The 19,070-nt window shown below is 40.6% G+C and overlaps 1 protein-coding gene across 5 annotated transcripts in view; it reads right to left on the minus strand.

The window, feature by feature from the left end:
• csf1rb (colony stimulating factor 1 receptor, b) overlaps positions 1-19,070 on the minus strand; it is a 113,700-nt gene that overhangs the window by 80,996 nt on the left and 13,634 nt on the right. For all 5 annotated transcript variants that reach the window (XR_008904629.1, XR_008904628.1, XM_056730297.1 and 2 more), the window contains exons 3-12: positions 10,781-11,065; positions 10,556-10,689; positions 9,354-9,516; positions 9,029-9,230; positions 6,719-6,840; positions 6,534-6,642; positions 5,642-5,829; positions 5,458-5,567; positions 5,263-5,389; positions 5,056-5,160 (exon numbers count right to left, since the gene is read on the minus strand). Coding sequence is in view for 3 of the 5 variants with exons in the window: in XM_056730297.1 (XP_056586275.1) it covers positions 5,056-5,160; positions 5,263-5,389; positions 5,458-5,567; positions 5,642-5,829; positions 6,534-6,642; positions 6,719-6,840; positions 9,029-9,230; positions 9,354-9,516; positions 10,556-10,689; positions 10,781-11,065 (1,545 nt within the window). In the remaining 2 variants the exon portion in view is untranslated. The remainder of the gene's footprint in view (positions 1-5,055; positions 5,161-5,262; positions 5,390-5,457; positions 5,568-5,641; positions 5,830-6,533; positions 6,643-6,718; positions 6,841-9,028; positions 9,231-9,353; positions 9,517-10,555; positions 10,690-10,780; positions 11,066-19,070) is intronic.

Raw genomic sequence — 19,070 nt, forward strand, 5'->3', positions numbered from 1 at the left:
CGTTGTATAAATACCATGCACTGTGCTGTGTTTTAACTTTTCTGTTTTTCCTGTTTGCCCCTGTAAAGCTGCTTTGAAACAATACACATTGTGAAAAGCGCTATATAAATAAACTTGAATTGAGTGTGAGCAGCCCCTATATTAATCTTCCATTTTTTCACTGTTATGGCAATGAAAAGAACCTATACATTGACTGAAAAATAATGACGATTTTAGATGGACAGATTTTAACATTATTTGTGAGAAAAAAATTTTTTTTTGGATAAACTATGCCTTTAAATGTTGCCCTGTGCCCTAGTTTCACAGCAAGCTTGAAAAAAAATGCTCTTACAACCCAAATAACCAGATAAGACGCAGATAAGGCTGTCTCAAAGTGGCTTATCGGTGCCATGGACAGGGGAGGAAATCGTTCTGCAAGGGCACATGGAGAACAAGATGGGTAAAAGACTCTTTAATTTTAAATCTTGATGTTTTGCACCAAAATGCTAACCTGACACCCTTTGTTTTAACTGTGAAAAGTGGAATCATGGTGGAGTAATTATTGTCTTTTCACAGGGTGTTGGGAGGGAGAGGACCGAGGACTGAGCTGCACAGTTTTTTTCCCCCCTGTAAATTGTATTAAAGGTTTAGATTATAATACACAAAGTTTTAAAGTTCTAAATGTACATGTTTTATACAGTTTAAATTTATATTTTATCGATGTTCAAAATAAGTTTTAAATTGAAATAAACTTTGCTTAAAAGCATGCACTACTGGTTTTGATTCATTAAATACCTTTAGGATTTTCATAAATTAAATGTTTGGATTTATGGATTTACCGTAAAATAATTTAAACCATACAAACTATACAGTATATACCAATAAATAAGCCCATATGTATACTTATATGGGTCTCTTATGGGCCACAATAAGACCTAGCTGGGTCCCATCATTAACCCATCTAGGCATACTCCTGTAGACACCAAATGGGAGCTATCTTAATACCAAACAGCTGTGTCCGTATGTTGGCTTGATGTAGTCGGAGAGGTGCGTCCTCGTTACAAACCCTAAAGCGGTTTGTTTGGTAGCCCGTGCAGACTCACAACATGGTTTGTTTTGTTCGCACTCAAGTTCGAACCGCAGCCCACAAGCCCAGTCTGAAAATGCCCTTAGTGTGACTAAAGAAGCTTATGATTATTGTTTCTAAAAAGATACACCCTGCTAAACTTCTGTGGTAAATATCATGTTAAGCTTAATGTCTATTTTATTTCTGTCAAAAAAATATCTGTGTTAAATCCTCAATATCGTTGTAATAAGATTCAATAAAAGGAAGGAAGGAGGCGGGAACCGGCGAACAGTCAAAACAAGTTTTATTCAAAACAAACGAACAATAACACGGAAGTAAAATGCTTCCAGCCACCTCATGGTCGACTGCCGGCCATAACGTAAAATATATGTCCGGGCCCGGTCCTCTCTCGCCGGCAGTCCTGTCGAATTTTCCATTTATGCTCCCAAACTCCTCCGTGGCAGATGAGGGACCGGTGCGCGCACAGCCGATTTCCACTCTCACTCACGCCACCGGCAACGCCCCACATCTTCCGTCACGCCTTCCTCGCTACAATTGTGTTGAAGACTTTGATTGTCTATCTGTGTAATGCTATGTATTTCTATAATGATTTATCTCCCAAACACAGAGGATGCCTACCCGACGAAGCAGTGAAACCTCAGACCTGCTTTCCTCTATTCATATTCTTGACTGCTTCCCCTGCATAAGGCGTTGGAAATGTCCTAATGGGCAATTCAACTGTGCTGAAATAGTGGGATTAAAACACCTAGTCCTATAAAGCGAATCGGTATAAATAAAATATCTGATTGGGATGTTCAGTGCTGTGCTGAGTTTTATAATCGTTATACTGTGCTTTCTACATATTTTATTACTCCTATTACTCCAGAATTACTGCAATTATGCATACAATTGCATCTTTGAAGCACAGATTAAATCTGACTGTTTGGTCGGTATGACGTCATCAAGTCCCAGAACTGTTATTTGGTACATTGCTGCAACGAATATGGTACGTTTCAGGTATGTCTTCAGGAGGCAATCACCATGTTCCAACAACGTCCAATGTTACATCGTCACAACGAATATGGGAATCACATCACTGGAAGGTTATAATCGTATGTCGTGGAAACGAATATAGTCCGGTTCAGGTGCGTCATCACAACGTAACTGTGTAAACTGGGTGTTTATTGGGACATGTGTTAAAACAACTTTGTTTTCAAAATTAGTCTTTGACAAATATTTGTATTAATCTTTTAATTCCACATTAATTTTCCTATACATCATTGAAATTTTTACACGCTTTTTATACGTCTTTTTATCGGGGAAGGAAGCGTGGGAATTGCGCTGGGGACCTTGTGAGTTCAAAGAAGATTGGAAGTATTCCGTTTATCCAAATTGGATCTTATTCAGGGAAATCATCAGGTGCCAGTTTTCCATGAGGGTATCCCAAAAAGAGAAGTGATAACGTCAACGGCCTTTTGGGCTCAAAATAGCAGCATAAACATTTTAGCGCATTATGGACTCGATTTTAAGTGATCTAGATTTTTTATTTGTGTACTTGGATGACATTTTATTTGTCAGCGCCTCGGACCAGAACAACTGGCTCATCTGCAATTGCTGTTCACCCCCCTCAGCTAACATGGCTTGATAATTAATCCTGCCAAGTGTCAGTTTGGCCTGACTGCTTTTGACTTTCTTGGTCATCGAATCACAAACGCTAGGGAAGTGCCTCTACCAGACAAAGTAAACAGCATTACAGAGTTCTTGGTTCCCCACACTACCAGTCACGAAACACTAAGGATGGTGAGGACATGGAGACAGAGGACCCAAGTGCAGACAGGGAGGTAAGGGGTTAACTTAAATAAATAATAAAATACAAAACAAACACCCACGAGGGGGTAACATAACATAACAAAACATGGAAACATGAACAGTAACAGGAACAAAGACTAACTAAACTAACAGGACCAGACTAGTAACACATCACTACAAAATAAACTAGACTCACTGACAAGACAGGAACTCACCCACGTGACACAAACAATGAACGAGGCACGAGGCACGAGGCACGAGGCACGAGGGAACAGGTGCAGGGGATAAACTAATTAACACTTACTAGGAAACAGGAGGGCAGGAACAATGACAAGGCGCGAGAGAGAGAGTATGGCAACAAATAAGTGCCAAAATAGTCTCTCTCCAACATAAAACAAGAGATCCTGTCTGATTACCCCTCAAGACCAAGAAATACCTGACATGGTGAGGCGGAATCATGACACTACCATAGCACTGCAAGAGTTTTTGAGATGGTGAATTTTATCATAGTTTATTCATCGGGCTGCTGACCTCATGCACCCTTTGTACAGGGCCCTCAAAGGACAAGCCGATTTCCTGGTCAGAGGATATGACTAAGTCGTTTTAGGAAAACAAACGTGCCTTAGCCCCATCAACCATGCTGGCTCATCCAATTACAGGTGCCCCCATTGCTATCACTACCGAAGCCTCGGACTGTGCTGCACAAACAGCTACTAGGCGGTGTTTGGCAACCCCTTGCATTCTTCAGTTGCAAGCTACTCCCGAATGAGCAAAAGTACAGCACATTTGACAGAGAGCTGCTCTCTTTGTTACTAGCAGTCAGAAATTTTTGTTTCTTTCTGGAGGGCTGTGCTTTCACAGCATATATAGACGACAAAACCTTGGTTTACGCAATATCTAAAGGGGCTGAGCCTTGGTTGACACATCAACAACGACATTAAGAAAATCTAAGATACGGATTAGCCTATAAATGCCATTTATGCCACACATATTACATTGTTAAAAATCATGCAGTTATCATTATTATGTTTAAGAATTAATATATCAAAATGTCCATGAAACTGTTTTATAGTACTCAGATACAGAATTTAGAATTTCAAAACTTGTTTTTCATTCTCTCCTTTGCATACTCCAGCTTTAATCCCCCTAGAACAGTGGTTCTCAATCTTTTTTTGCTTAAGTACCCCTTTTTATGATTTTTTCAAGCCAAGTACCCCTTGACCAGACCGCAACATCTTGCATTAAAATACAGTGAAATGAGAGTCAGACAGTTATTATATCTGATGCCCCCAAGCAGTTTTATTGCTTATAAACATTTCTGTATGTAGCTTTACGCAACTATGTAAATCTCTTAAGTATTAGGCATAACAGTTAAAGGTTAACCAGTGTTTTTCAGTTCAGGAAAATCAACATTTTTTTAACATTTAAAACCAAACCTCTCCTAATTTGCATTATTTCCCAAGCAGACACTGCTCCTGAGTCCGGGTCCGAGTCTCAAAAAATAACTCTTATAAATTGAAATCCGTTTTAAATGAATTAATTAATTTTTTATGCATAATTGTGCAGTCCTCATTTCATATAACGATACTATTATCATAATTTATTGACTTATTGATTTTCATTATTAATTCCTAAATTTCAGTTTCTATCACGTACCCCCTGCAGTACCCCTATGGGTACGCGTACCCCCATTTGGGAACCACTGCCCTAGAAGCATGGCCTTGTAAACTAACGGTACTGTTTAGCGTGTTGACAAAATGTTTATATGTTCTCCTACTTGTAAATCTCTTTGAATAAAAGTATCTGCCAAATGAATAAATGTAGATTTATCCATATTGAAGTTAATGTCTAGCTTTGATTCATCTCTAGAATGCACGTGAATAATTTATTACGATGGTGGAATTTGGTATGTTACGCTCTGTGTATACCATAAGGGCATAAAACTCTTATTGATTTGGTGGGTTAGAATTATGGACCCCCTTATTTGAAGTTGTTCCGTGATCCATGCTTATTTATATTACAAGAAAGAACTACTTCCTAACCATAATCTGTACAGAGACCAGTTATTGGAAAAATAGTTACAGTTCAATGTATGCAATTTTGAATATTCAGATGTTTTACCAAAAATATATCTTAAATGCGTTTAAAAATAAATAGTTTATTAGATTATTAATTAGTTCAGAATATTCATTTGTACTTACGTTTGAGCATTTTCACTGCCACCTGTGTAACGTTTTCATCTTTCACAAGCCCATAAGCAGTTGCTTGCACCACCTTCCCAAAAGCTCCAGCTCCTAGAACTCTTCCTGTGAACAAAGCAATATTCAGTCTTAGTGCAGTGTTTTCTTTAACAACAGTAATACTATGATTGTGTAAAACACGGGGAGTGAGTATTAAGTGTACACTACCAAGTTTCAGCTTAGTTCGAGGAAACTCCAGCTTTTTGTCATATGGAAGCTGGTTGGGGTCAATATACTTGGAACTGTTTCCATTATTATCCTGAATTATTTTCCATTGTATTTCATACTTCTGTGCCTAAAAACATTAAAAAGTTCAGTAAAGGTTTTTTGAAGTGTAAGTGCATTCAAAGTAAAAAAAGATACCTCTTTGTACTTATAGATGGACAACAACAATAGTGTCCCCACACAGAAAGCTCCAACAACAACAACAGGGATCAACACAGTAAGCCAGATTGATATAGTGCCAGGAACATCTGTAGGCAATAATTAAGTATTAGACAACAAATCCAGTAAATGGATAATCTATTTGCAATTTTCAGTGTCTTACTTCGCAGTGTGAGGCAATCACGATCTTCTCCAGCAATGTTTGTAGCCACACACTCAATGGTTAACTTGGTATTTACATTAGTTATTGGCAAGACACTCGTCACCTGCACCAGGTCAAATTCTTTTGTGCGGTCCAAAATGAACTGGGTGGCCAGTAATACCAGAGGGGATGTATGGTTGTAACTACACCTGTCCAATAATTTCAGAAAGGAAAAGGGATAACTTCCTCATTTATTTCTTGTAAAATATATTTTATGTTATATTATATTATATGATTTATTTGTAGAAATAGCCAACAGTACATCGTATGGGTTAAAATAATAGATTTTTCTTTTATGCCAAAAAAATGCATTATGATCTTATGCTTCACATACTGTAGATACCAAACTTTTGAGGGTAATTCCCATAGAGCGGGCAGCAGTGGGTGATGTCTGTCTTCGTGTTTCTAGCCATTTTTGTTTGTGATTTTGATCCATCCACTCACATAAATACAGTTTTGAAATATTTACGATAGGACATTTACTAAATATCTTCATGGAACACAATCTTTACTTAAGATTTTCACTTTCCGGTTCATCGACTTTCCACAAAGTCATAACAGCGGTAAGCCAATAGAGAGAATAAACAACAGCATTCTATAGTACCTCTGATAGACAACTTTTAAGGCAATTTTCTCAATGTTTAGATTTTTTGCACTCTCGGAATCCAGATCTTCAAATAGTTGTCTTTAAGAAAAATATTGTGCTATTCTAACAAACTATAAATCAATAGATTAAATATTTATTTGGCGTTCAGGTTGTTTATAAATCTAAATTTCAGGAAATTGACCCTTATGTATGGTTTTGTGGTCCAGGATCACATATCTTTGATCTAATTTCCATATAACCACATACATGGTACTGACTCCTTGACACTGGAACCATTGAATTCTGGGTACAGGATAACCCGTTGCAAAACAAGATGCATTTCCATTTTCCCACTTAATCACAGCCTTGGGTTTCTCTGTTGGAGAGAAGCAAACAATTTTTATTATTTTTTAAGCAAAGTATTGCATTTTCTATCATGTAGATGGGCTTACGGTACACATGAACTGTAAAAGTAATTGAAGCATTGACACTGGCACTCCTGGAGATGAAGATGTAGTGACCATATTCTTGTGCTTCAACTCTTTTTAGCAGGATAGTGGATATGTAGTGGTTTCTGTTAAATATTTAAAAAGGTCAGAGTCAACGAACAAAATAGAACTGTTTTGTTAAATTGTTGAAATTATTTTTTGTCAGACCATTTGACATGTAGTTTGACTAGCTACAAGGGCCATGTTAGTTACAGTCAAGCAACACTAGTTAAAAATTACATTGTATCTACACTATCCAAAGTGGATAGTTACAGTTGAAAGAAAAGTATGTGAACCCTTTGGGCTTACTTGGATTTCTTCATAAATTGGTCATAAAATGTGTTCTGATCTTCATCTAAGTCACAACAATAGAGAAACACAGTCTGCTTAAACTAATACCGCACAAACATTATACGTTTTCATGTTTTTATTGAACACAACATGTAAACATTCATAGTGCAGGGTGGAAAAAGTATGTGAAACCCTAGGCTAATGACTTCTCCAAGAGCTAATTGGAGCCAGGAGTCAGCCAACCTGGGGTCCAATCAATGTGATGAGATTGGATGTGTTGATTAAAGCTGGCCTGTCCAATAAAAAACACACACCAGTTTTGAGTTTGCTGTTCTGAAGAAGCGTTGTCTGATGTGAATCATGCCTCGCACAAAAGAGCTCTCAGAAGACCTACGATCAAGAATTGTTGACATACATAAAGCTAGAAAGGGCTACACAAGTATATCTAAAAGCCTTGATGTCCATGTGTCCACGGTAAGACAGATTGTCTACAAATGGAGAAAGTTCAGCACTGTTGCTACACTCCCAAAGCGTGGTCGTCCTGTAAAGATGACTGCAAGAGCACAGCGCAGAATGCTCAATGAGGTGAAGAAGAATCCTAGAGTGTCAGCTAAACACTTACAGAAATCTCTGGCACATGCTAACATTTTTGTTGACAAATCTACAATAAGGAAAACATTAAACAAGAATGGACTTCATGGGAGGACACCACGGAGGAAGCCACTGCTGTCCAAAAACATTGCAGCACGTTTGAAGTTTGCAAAAGAGCACCTGGATGTTCCACAGCACTACTGGCAAAACATTCTGTGGACAGATGAAACCAAAATTGAGTTGTTTGGAAAGAACACACAACGCTATGTGAGGAGAACAAAAGGCACAGCACACCAACATCAAAACCTCGTCCCAACTGTGAAATATGGTGGAGGGGGCATCATGGTTTGGGGCTGCTTTGCTGCCTCAGGCCCTGGACGGATTACTGTCATCGATGGAAAAATGAATTCCAAAGTTTATCAAGACATTTTGCAGGAAAACTTAAGACCATATGTCCGCCAACTGAAGCTTAACAGAGGATGGACGATGCAACAGGACAACGACCCAAAGCATAGAAATAAATCAACAACAGAATGGCTTCAACAGAAGAAAATACGCCTTCTGGAGTGGCCCAGTCAGAGTCATGACCTCAACCCGATTGAGATGCTGTAGCATGACCTCAAGAGAGCGATTCACACCAGACATCCCAAGAATATTGCTGAACTGAAACACTTTTGTAAAGAGGAATGGTCCAAAATTTCTCCTGACCGTTGTGCAGGTCTGATCTGCAACTATAGCAAACGTTTGGTTGAGGTTATTGCTGCCAAAGGAGGGTCAACCAGTTATTAAACCCAAAGGTTCACATACTTTTTCCACCCTGCACTATGAATGTTTACATGTTGTGTTCAATAAAAACATGAAAACGTATAATGTTTGTGCGGTATTAGTTTAAGCAGACTGTGTTTCTCTATTGTTGTGACTTAGATGAAGATCAGAACACATTTTATGACCAATTTATGAAGAAATCCAAGTAAGCTCAAAGGGTTCACATACTTTTTCTTTCAACTGTATATTGAAGCTACATAATAAGACGTTTTACAAATGAGCTAGATTACAAATCTCCATCTGAATAGGTATGGAGAAGAGCATCATTAGTCAGGTGAGGGTATAAAAGACAGCAGTTTATTTTTTTATCTAGATTAAAAACTCATGTATTTAGATGTCTCAAACTCAAAATCCCTTACAGAATTGTTAGGCTGCACTAGTAAGATAACCGGAACCAGAAACACTTCCTATTAATGCTGATGTACTTGTTACATCAAAAAGTACAGTATGGAATGGTATTGTAATTTTATCATGTCTTTGTAACCAAAGCTATATCACAATCGTTATCAGACTGATGCTGACCACATAATTCCAAGCTTAAAAAACTGAAAACAGAGGCTGATTAACTTATTATGAATCCTGTGAAACTTTTCCTCATGATTGGATGTGTTCCTAGGTTTAGGAGGTTTCCAACATGTCCACTCGATTTCTGGATATGCTTCAATTTGCACACTAATTTCAAGCATCTGCCCCTGGATCACTTCAATAGATGTTCCATTCTTCTTGTATTCAACAGCCAAGATAGGTACAAGTTTAATGTATGGTTTATCTGAAAGACATCAGGATTACCACATAAATGTATTTTTTAAGAAAAATATTTACGTTCAAATTTGACAAATAATGTTCTGTTTCTGTGTAACAGTACTTCACTGTACATTATTTTGAAACCTACCAACAACTTTGAGAAATGTTGTGACACTGTTTTTTCCTGCTTCATTCTGGCCAGTGCAGGTTAAATTCCCAGTGTCTGACATGTTAACTTGAGGAATGGTAAAAAAACTAGTGATGCAAATTTGTTCACACCCTTCTTCAATCCTTATTTCCTGTTTAAATACCTAAGAAGGAGAATTTTGATGAGAATTTCTTGAACAAAACAATCAGAAATGTACTTCTGAACTCGACAATCTGGATTATTTTTGTCAAAATTGCTGTATGTGTCAGGGGGATGGTGGTGGATTGTTCACCGAAAAAGAAAACATGATTTTGTTATTTATTCACCACTGTCTCAAAATACAGTAAAACTGTACTATTTTATGGACTGACTGCATTTCTCTCTATGTGCATTCACAAGATTTAAAGGCAACTAACCAGGTTCCATCTCAATTGAAGTCTTGTTCAAATGCAACCTCAAAATGTGTCCTTTCCCTGTGCATATAATACGAAGAATGATGACATATCGTGTCTTTAGTCATTATGAGTCTAGTTTATACTCAGTTGCATGTTTCCTTGCAATCTACCAGAATGACCCATCGGACAAAGCATAGGCTAAAACAACATTGTTCAGGGATTCATTTTGTTTTATTTATACAAATTGTAATATATTTAAATGACTACAGTACCTTATTTCTCTTAATAAACACCATTAAATGCTTTGTTATTTAAACCACTTTTCTAGATAAGCAGTGATGATACGTTTATATCACATGTCAAATGGCTTGTTGCGCACCGGATATAAATCACTGAGATTAACCGCTGTAACATGATACTGACACTGACTATATTTCCAATGCTAAATTGCTGGATATCTTGCTAAAGTCTTTCTAAAGTCTTTGATGAATTGATAAAAAACTATAGAGGTGACATTTTTATAAAACATTGTTCAATGTATTGAAAAAAAAGGTCATCGTTACATGTACAACATTACAAAAACATTCTTTTTATTTACAATGTTAAATGAAATTCTGTGTTTTTATGATTTCCTCAAATTGGTTTTTTTGTAATGGGCTAAATCTTTGAACAGTTGGAGCTGACCAGCAAACACAGCAGAATGCCTTCAGAACACTTGAATTACAAGCCATAAATCACTTGCAATTCATGATTGCATGCGTATACCTTAATAAAATAGATAAAAATATATGCTAAACAATACTTCACCTTTTGTGATGAACTCCATGTGATGTTATATGAATGGTCTTGGTTTGTTGTGTAACAAGGGATATGCAGCATCTCACCAACAATGCGCACATATTGATTGGCTTCAAGTGATACAGATGGTGGCCTTTGTGCTTCTGCAGTACAGAACAGAAGGGTACTAATGAATAATGTCTCTATAATGTATAAACTCAAAATCTGGCAAAGAACTCTACAAAATGTTCTTACTTTTTAAAACAGTGATATGAAAGACTTCAGACACCTTTAGGACTCCATTAATCCTCACAGTACAAACATAGTCTCCACTGTATCTGGGCTGAAGGTTTCGAATCAGAATTCCACGTTTGGGATCAGCAGTAGAGTTCATCTCAAATGGGACAGAAGATCCATTTTTCATCTGGAGTGAGAATTCTGTACTTGCTGGATCCGTCACCAAGCAGTCCAGCAAATAATTGGATCCTTCTTTTTTAATGATAGTGGGTGTTTGAGGGGTTGTAAAGGCTTTGACAAAATCTATTATAATAAAACACAGAAAGTTAGCTGATGATATTTAAACTGATTTTTATTTTATTTGATTAATTTAATAATGCATTAAAGAGTGAAATTAAATAATATTTCCGTAATTTTATTTTAAATGTATTTTATTTTTATTTATCTTACTTTGGACAAACGTTGAAAAATCACTCCATGTTACAGTTTATTTAATTCGTTTTTCAAATTATATTTATTTCTTGGTTCATTCATTTAATTTTTATTTAATAAAAAATAACTTTGAATCTAAATAATTGTTTGTGAAAAAGTAGTTTAATATGGGTTAGCTCTAAGTGCAGTTTTTTAACTGTGAATAATGTTATTTTATATCAATTTTATTAATTTATCTCATGGTTATAATTATTATCTCAAAAAATGAATTGTCAACATTTTGATTAAATTGAAGAACGATTTTACACTCAATTATATTCATTCTAAATAAATTAGTTTAGTTGGCAAAGGTCAATTTAATTCACTATAGTACATATAAACTAATTTGTAAAGGAAAATGTATTGTGTTTGACAACTTTGAAACAATGCTCATATTAACGTGTTGATAAAATGTTAATTACTCTTTCAGTTGTAAGTCAGTGTAAGTGTCTGCTAAATTAATAAATGTAAATGTTCTGTTATCATACGCAAACAGCCATTTACACAACAAGCCATTAAAAAGTAATGCCTTCTGATCAAAGTCATGTTACAGGTTATTATATTAAGCTATAATCAGTTTTCCTTACCAAATGCTCTAATCTTCTGGGCTGCTTTTCCAAAACCATTGCTAGGCTAAGTGGATCACAAAGACAATCGATATTATCATTTTAGACTTTGCATACAGTTTTCAAACTTCAGATCATTCATGAATGTTGTGTTTGGGTCATTTTGACATGAAAATTATTTTATTTTATCATAAATAGTAGTTAATGTTATTGTATTGGACTAAAATTTAGTGACTTTAGTGTTCACAATATTTTTAACCGGGGAAGTGTGACTCTGTTCTAAATCGCACAAAATAAATACATTTCCAAGCAAACTTCCTGGCTCAACATTAAAGTTGACTAGTGTTATCAACTCTCAAATTTTCTGTCCTACTTTATTTATTTTTGCCAAAACTATTCACAAATAATGCTTTTCATTCAATAACTGAGAGGCCTCAAACTCTCTTTAACTAGGCCTATGATTAGTCGGTTTGAAAAAGGAATGCAAACCTAAATAAAATACAACAAGACAAAAAGATTGAATATAATATTTGGTGTTGATAGCGCCATGCTCTAAAAACTGAGCCACAGGAAAGCTAAGCTAAACTGAAAAAAAGTCTAAATCTAAATACAGTACAATAGAAATTAAATGACTGAACAAACTGCTGCTACAACCACAATCTACACCCCTCCATGGGAAGTGCTCATTATTGGGACCAGACAGGGTTTGTACATGCTCTGGGTTCTAAATAGTCATGCCTCCAAAGCCTTCTTCAATACAGGGTCCATTGTTTGCCTGGAAACCCTACCCGGACTGGAAGGCTCCATGCCAGTGAGATGGTCAGGCACCATGATATAAATGAGAACTTGGGCTGTCAAACGATTCATCGTGATTAATTAGGCTAAATAGTCATCCTCCCCTGGGGGAACTCAACCCCATAGTTAACTGAACTTCCAGTTCAGTAGTTATGTCAATGGAGCAGTAAAACAATCACTCTTAGCTAACATCAACAGCTGCGGGAAGTCCTGGGCCGCAACCAAGACATATTTGTGGCACGAGACGAAGCACGAGATAAATGAGACTAGTAAAGCATGAAAATGATGCAGGCGCAGCTCTGCCCATTTGTTTGTGACCTCACCAAGGACGTCGATTTGGTTACGGACGGTAGTACCAATAATTTGGTCCCTACCAATATTCAGGGAACACTCAATTGTCCCTACCAATAAATTCGACCAAACAATTAATCTACACCTTTATATAACCAATGATGTCCGTCTGTGTCTTGTGTTTTTTACACATCACTTATTCTATTCAACATATATTTATCCATGAATAATTTAATTGAAATTAAAAATATTTTACAAGCACATTCTGAAAAATGGTGCAGTTTGTGGTCCAAGTTTCGTTCTCTGTAATGAGTCTCGCCTCCAAAGCTTACGTCGCTTTATGATTGGCTTTGTGGGATGTGGGCTAAGTGGGATGTAGGCTGCAGCTGATTTGGTATACTAAGCGCCACAGTAGAGCTGTGTCAACAAGACGCGATGATCATGATTGTGCTGGCTACTGTAAGAAAACATTCTTACCAACAGTTTAATGACAAAAATACGGGACAAGTTGCGACACATTTGATTCAGGAACAGTGTTTTTCCCATTGGATGACAATCCCTTATTAAGCGGATGAGTTTCAAACTTAGTGTTTGTCTGTAACTTGTTTACATATATGAGGATAACTACATATAGTTTAAAATCAAGGCAATCGCCGATTTAAATAACTTAAAAACTACGCAATATAAGCTAATAATGTATTATTATTTGCTTTCTTTTGTGTGGTCAGGTGACAGAAGCAGTCCTGTGATGATGTGTAGAGGCAGGATCACAGATGAGGTCAAAGTAACATAGTAGTATGTTAGTTGTGAAATTCAGTAATGTTACAAATCTTAGGTTAAGAATCTACAGAATAGTTTCTCAGTGTGTGAGCTTTAAATTGTTTAGATGCCATGCACCACCAATAATGTCATTTAATTAGGTATGCTGTAAAGCTGTAGCCCAGGCTTTTAAAACATGATTATGTTATTTGTTGAATATTATATTAAGGTTGCACAGTTATATAGTTCTATTATGCACTCAGTCATACACACAGTAGTTTTAACAATGTAGGCATAAGTATGTAGGCTAAAAATATAAAAAGTAGTTTTTATCCAGACTTCAAATGCAGTTCCCTATCTTTCGGTCTCTCGACGTTGTGTCGAGCCGACAGATGGGGTTCCCCCCCTTCAGAACCTATCAACTTCGACTACTATAGAAGAGGCCAATGAAATTTGGCTAATGAAATTTGCATGCCCGTCTCCACCCCCGGATGTCCGGAAGAAAAGGAAGATGACGTGCAGCATTCATTTACCTTAAGTTCTTCAGAGCCATCACTCATGACTAAAGATCTTAGACTAAATGCTTTAAGACAAATTGCCGGATCTGCGATGTGGAGGATGTCCCTATCCTGCAGCGACCTTCCCCTGGGTGTCCCGGCGGTTCCAGAGGGGTTCAGAGATTTAAAAAGCAAAAGTCCTTTCAAGGACTGATGATTTCTCCAGCGCGGCATGTCCCGCTGTTCTATTGGGCACCCTCATCGAGGAGGTGGACGGACACGATAGCTCCATCAAGTGTCTGGGCTTCAAACGCGCTGAGGCAGCTTTCGTTGACACATCTTGGCAACACTGTGGGCAGATGGTCTTTCAGAAGTTGCGGTCACGGGTGGCTGTCTTCCTCCGTATGCTACCCGGGCTGTGACGTCGGTGACTAAGGCGTTAATGATATGTGGACCTCTGCGAGTGTAAACCCTCCAGTTAAACGCTCACGGGCCGCTCTCACCCCGCCTCGATCTTCTGATCGTTCCCCAACCGACGCTGGCAAGACCGACCCGGGTATAATGCAGGTTCTCCTTGCTGCCACTGACAGCGCTCTACGGGCGACCAAGGTGTCGACACGGGCCCTGGGTCAGGCGATGTCCACGGTAGTGGTCCAGGAGAGACACCCCCGGCTGTACCTTGCACAGAAGAGTGACACAGAGAAAGTCTGCTTTCTTGATGCACCCATCTCGCAGGGTGGGTTGTTGGTAACGCCGTCGAGGACTGCGCTCAGCAGTTTTTGACGGTGAAGCAGACAGTGGCAATTAGCCACATTTTTTCCACGACTCGGCCGCCTAGAGATCTCCGAGATCCCACGTGGCGTCTGCTTCCCGGCAGCCCAGGACCCCTTCGACATCGGCTCCGGTTCCTGTGCCCCCACAGGTGGCACCCCGGAAGCGGAGGTCGAGGGGAATACCTCCAACCCGTCAGCAACCTTCTCGCAAGAAGGGAAACTGACGGGAAGACACCAGGGAGGACAACATCTGGCCCGTCCTTCACAGCCACGGCTCTGATCGGTCGGTACGACGTGACGACGACTCGTTTGGCTCTCATCGGAGGCGGTCGCATTTTCTCTCTCCCCGTCCTTGCCATATCTTCCCTGCTTTGTCTCCTGTCTTGTCTCGTCTAATCTATTGAGAGACTCTCTCTGCACTGCTCTCGAAACTTGGAAATTATGGATCTGATCAACTAGTCCCTTAGCGCAATTGACACCATTTTCTCGACGAGAAACAAAGGTTCGGGTGAACCTGAATGCCCTGACGGAACGTTCGCAGCTGGCTACACGATGGACGCGTGGGACAGATGGCGGATCGTGTGTCTGGCGGCTCTTTCCGTGGAAGACATTGAAGATATCTACCTTTTCGGAACCATGATAACAGATATTATGCTGATTGGATTATGCTTTGCCCTGGGTTATCGAAAAATTCTTTTGACGGAGGCCGTGGGAAGAGCGGTCAGCCCTTAGACTGAGACTATTAATCGCAATATGGATTATATCTTGAAAAAGCTCATGGCTATGGAAATGAAAATTGATGATGCTAGAGACCAAAATGGACAAAGAGAGTAGCCGTGGAATTGGAATGCGGTTTACTCGCCTCCAGACGAAACAACTCCAATCTTATCGGCCCCATTGAATCAGGATTGGCCTTGGCCGGGGCCGATACTGGAGAAACAACCCTGAAAGGCAATGTGGCGAGACGCTCTTGCATTCTCTCCCCCATCACACACACACACACAGACTTTTGGACCTTATCCCTCATACAGACACACACACAAACACAGACTCTGACCGATTCCAAACCTCCGTCGCTTTGATCCCGCCAGCTTGGCAAGCGGGTCTGTGTTAAGCTCCGTAATGGCTGCAGGACCGGATGGCTGCTTGCCGGAGCTGGATTACTTACCCTGTTGCAAGTCTTGTCTATGTGTACTGTGTGCTTGTTTTTCTCCCCACCTTCCTCATGTTATGCTGTATTTCCTTCTTGATACATTTCGTTGCATTGTACTTGTACATGTGTAATGACAATAAATTGAATCGAATACAATCCAATCCAGTGTGCAACAGGCACACAGTAGCGGGGCGCTGGACAGGTTAGGGTTGGGATATGCCTGTCTGCGCTGGCATATCAATTGCCTAGAGTTGTGGGCTGTGCTGCTTGTGCTGAGAAGGCTGCGGCCTCTAGTGCAGGGCCAGCATGTGCTGGTCCGTCTGGACAGCACGACACCCGTAGCATACATCAGTCGCCAGGGTGGCGTAAGTTCACGGCAGCTAACACGACTTGCCTGACGCCTTCTCCTGTGGAGTCAGCAGGTGATCCGCTCCCTGTGGGTAACACACATCCCAGGCGAACTGAACCAGACAGCCGACACGCTCTCTTGTCAGTTTACGCCTTGTCGAGAGTGGCGACTCCACCCCCGCGCAAGTCCAGTTCATTTGGGTGCTGTTCGGACAGGCACCGATAGACCTCTTTGCCTCTCACGACACCACCCAATGCCCGCTTTGGTACCCCCTGTCCGAGGCCCCCCTCGGCATGGTACCCTTGCGCACAGCTGACCAAGGGACGGGCGTCCTCTTGTGGGCCCTCGCTTCCTTCAAGAGGGTAGGGGACCTCCAAGCATTCTCTGTGTCTACGGATTGCCTTAAATTCGGCCCTGGCAAACTCTCACGTTATCTTGAGACCCAGGCCTGGATATGTGCCCAAAGTTCCCACTTCTCCCTTACGGGACCAAGTGGTGGACTTGCAGGCGCTCCCCATCGGGGAGGAAGACCCAACCCCATCTGTGTTGTGTCCTGGACCGCACGCAGAGCTTCAGTAGCTCTGACCAGCTCCTTGTCTGTGTTGGAGGACAGCAGAAGGCGAAGGCTGTCTCCAAGCAGAGGCTGGCGCACTGGGTTGTGGATGCCGTTACGACGGCATTCCGATCTCAGATTCTCCCATGCCCACTGGCAGTGGCTTACGGGTTACCACACGGGGTATAGCCACCTCCGGGGCACTGGCCAGAAGCGCCTCTCTTTCAGACATCTGTAGAGCTGCGGGTTGGGCTACGCCCAAACACCTTCGCAAGGTTAACAACCTGCGCATTAACCCGGTGTCAGCCCACTTCCTGCGTGGCGACAGGTAGGACTGGCATCCGGGGGGCATATGCCTACGAAAGCACCTTCGCACCCTCCAAAAGGTTGGGTCAGTGTGCTATCTACCTTTTTTCTTACCCAAACACTGGTTAAGAACAGGCATTTCATCCATCACTAAGCAATTACCCCATGGAGGTTGGCTGGGCAGAGCAGCCTTCCCCCTTAGGCCGGGACACAATATGACCTATCACAGATAGCTCTAACCGGACCTAGTTCTACCGGACGTCTGTAACACCCCCTCTGTGGGCTGTTCCGTCTGATGTATCCTCATGAGAATGGTTCCCACTCCTGGTAACCCATGAGCTTCCCCAGGTGGACCTCCACCTCGCGGTTCACTACTCAGTCCGCATGTTCCATGGATTCTCCTCCAAGGACGAGACCATACCTATATCCACCATATTCCTCCCCACGGGTAGGAGGTGGCCTCTGCAACGCATCCCTTATTAAGGAAGTTGCGCTTACCCGGTGTAAACACGAGCCGGGTGGCCTCTCAACAGTAGAGAGCTAAGGCCTCCGTCCCTGAAAGGTTACCGGTCAGGGCTGTACCCATCTTTCCCCAGGAAAGCTCTGGAACCCCCCGACCACCACACTGGAAGGTTACAGTTTCACGAAAGCATCGAGCTGACACGCCCAGGCCTGTTACCGTCCCTTCGCTAGAGATTGTGACGCGATACAGCGTTGTGGCGTTTTCCATAGGCCACCCCATCTGTCGTTCTCGACACAACGTTGAGGGACCGACAGAAAGGGAACGACTTGGTTACGTATGTAACCTCAGTTCCCTGATGGAGGGAACGAGACGTTGTGTCCCTTATGCCACAAACACGTATCATATTCTGCTGCAGTCGTGAGAGGCTCTCAGGCTCTTCAGAACAAGAGGTACATGAATGCTGGACGCCGGCTTCCTTTTATGCCGGACATCCGGGGGCGGAGACCGGCATGCAAATTTCATTCGCCAAATTTCATTGGCCTTTTCTATAGTAGTCAGAGTTGATTGGTTCTCAAGGGCGAACCCCATCTGTCATTCTCGACACAACGTATCGTTCCCTCCATCAGGGAACTGAGGTTACATATGTAACCAAGACGTACTCAACATTGTACTCTCATTTTTTGACAGAGCAGAGGCTAGGGTTTTTTTGAGGATTTTGCATCTGAACTCTTCATATATTCAGTTGTGCTTAAAATGATTCCATACACTAGGTAAATATCACCAAAGTCGGCTCTGAACATAAATCTGCATCATTAAAGTCGCGATCCGTAAGTTTTGTGAAATTTAAAATGTATTTGTCCTGTTCACGTTAAGGGAGAACCCCAGCCATAACTGCAGTGTTTGCGGGTATAGATATGACCCAGCACCCAAAATAGTATCAAAACAGCCTCCATTTGCGCTATTTCGGTCCTGTTTATGTTCTTATTTGTTTCGTGTTATATCATCTGCCTTGTTATCTGTTATGTTTATTATGCTCTAGTGATGTACAGTAAAGATTCTCACCGGTGCACTGTCACAGGCCACATGTGACATGCGACTCAAAACATCGGACTCATCCGCACAGTTGAGCAGTGCCGAATCACAACTCACGTAAAGAAAATACCTCTGCAATTATAAACTGAGATGACGACTAAGAGGCCAATCTTGCGGACTGCAACTTTAAAGGTAGCCTGCCTGACTACGTCAGACTTTGTACTTTCGCTCAATTTCAGTTTGCTTCTGTACTCAGTCTGATATATCTATATACAGTTGTTCTATAAACACCATGCACTG

The sequence above is a fragment of the Triplophysa dalaica genome, chromosome 19 (genome assembly GCF_015846415.1).
Source record: "Triplophysa dalaica isolate WHDGS20190420 chromosome 19, ASM1584641v1, whole genome shotgun sequence".
In the NCBI taxonomy this organism is placed as follows: Eukaryota; Metazoa; Chordata; class Actinopteri; order Cypriniformes; family Nemacheilidae; genus Triplophysa; species Triplophysa dalaica.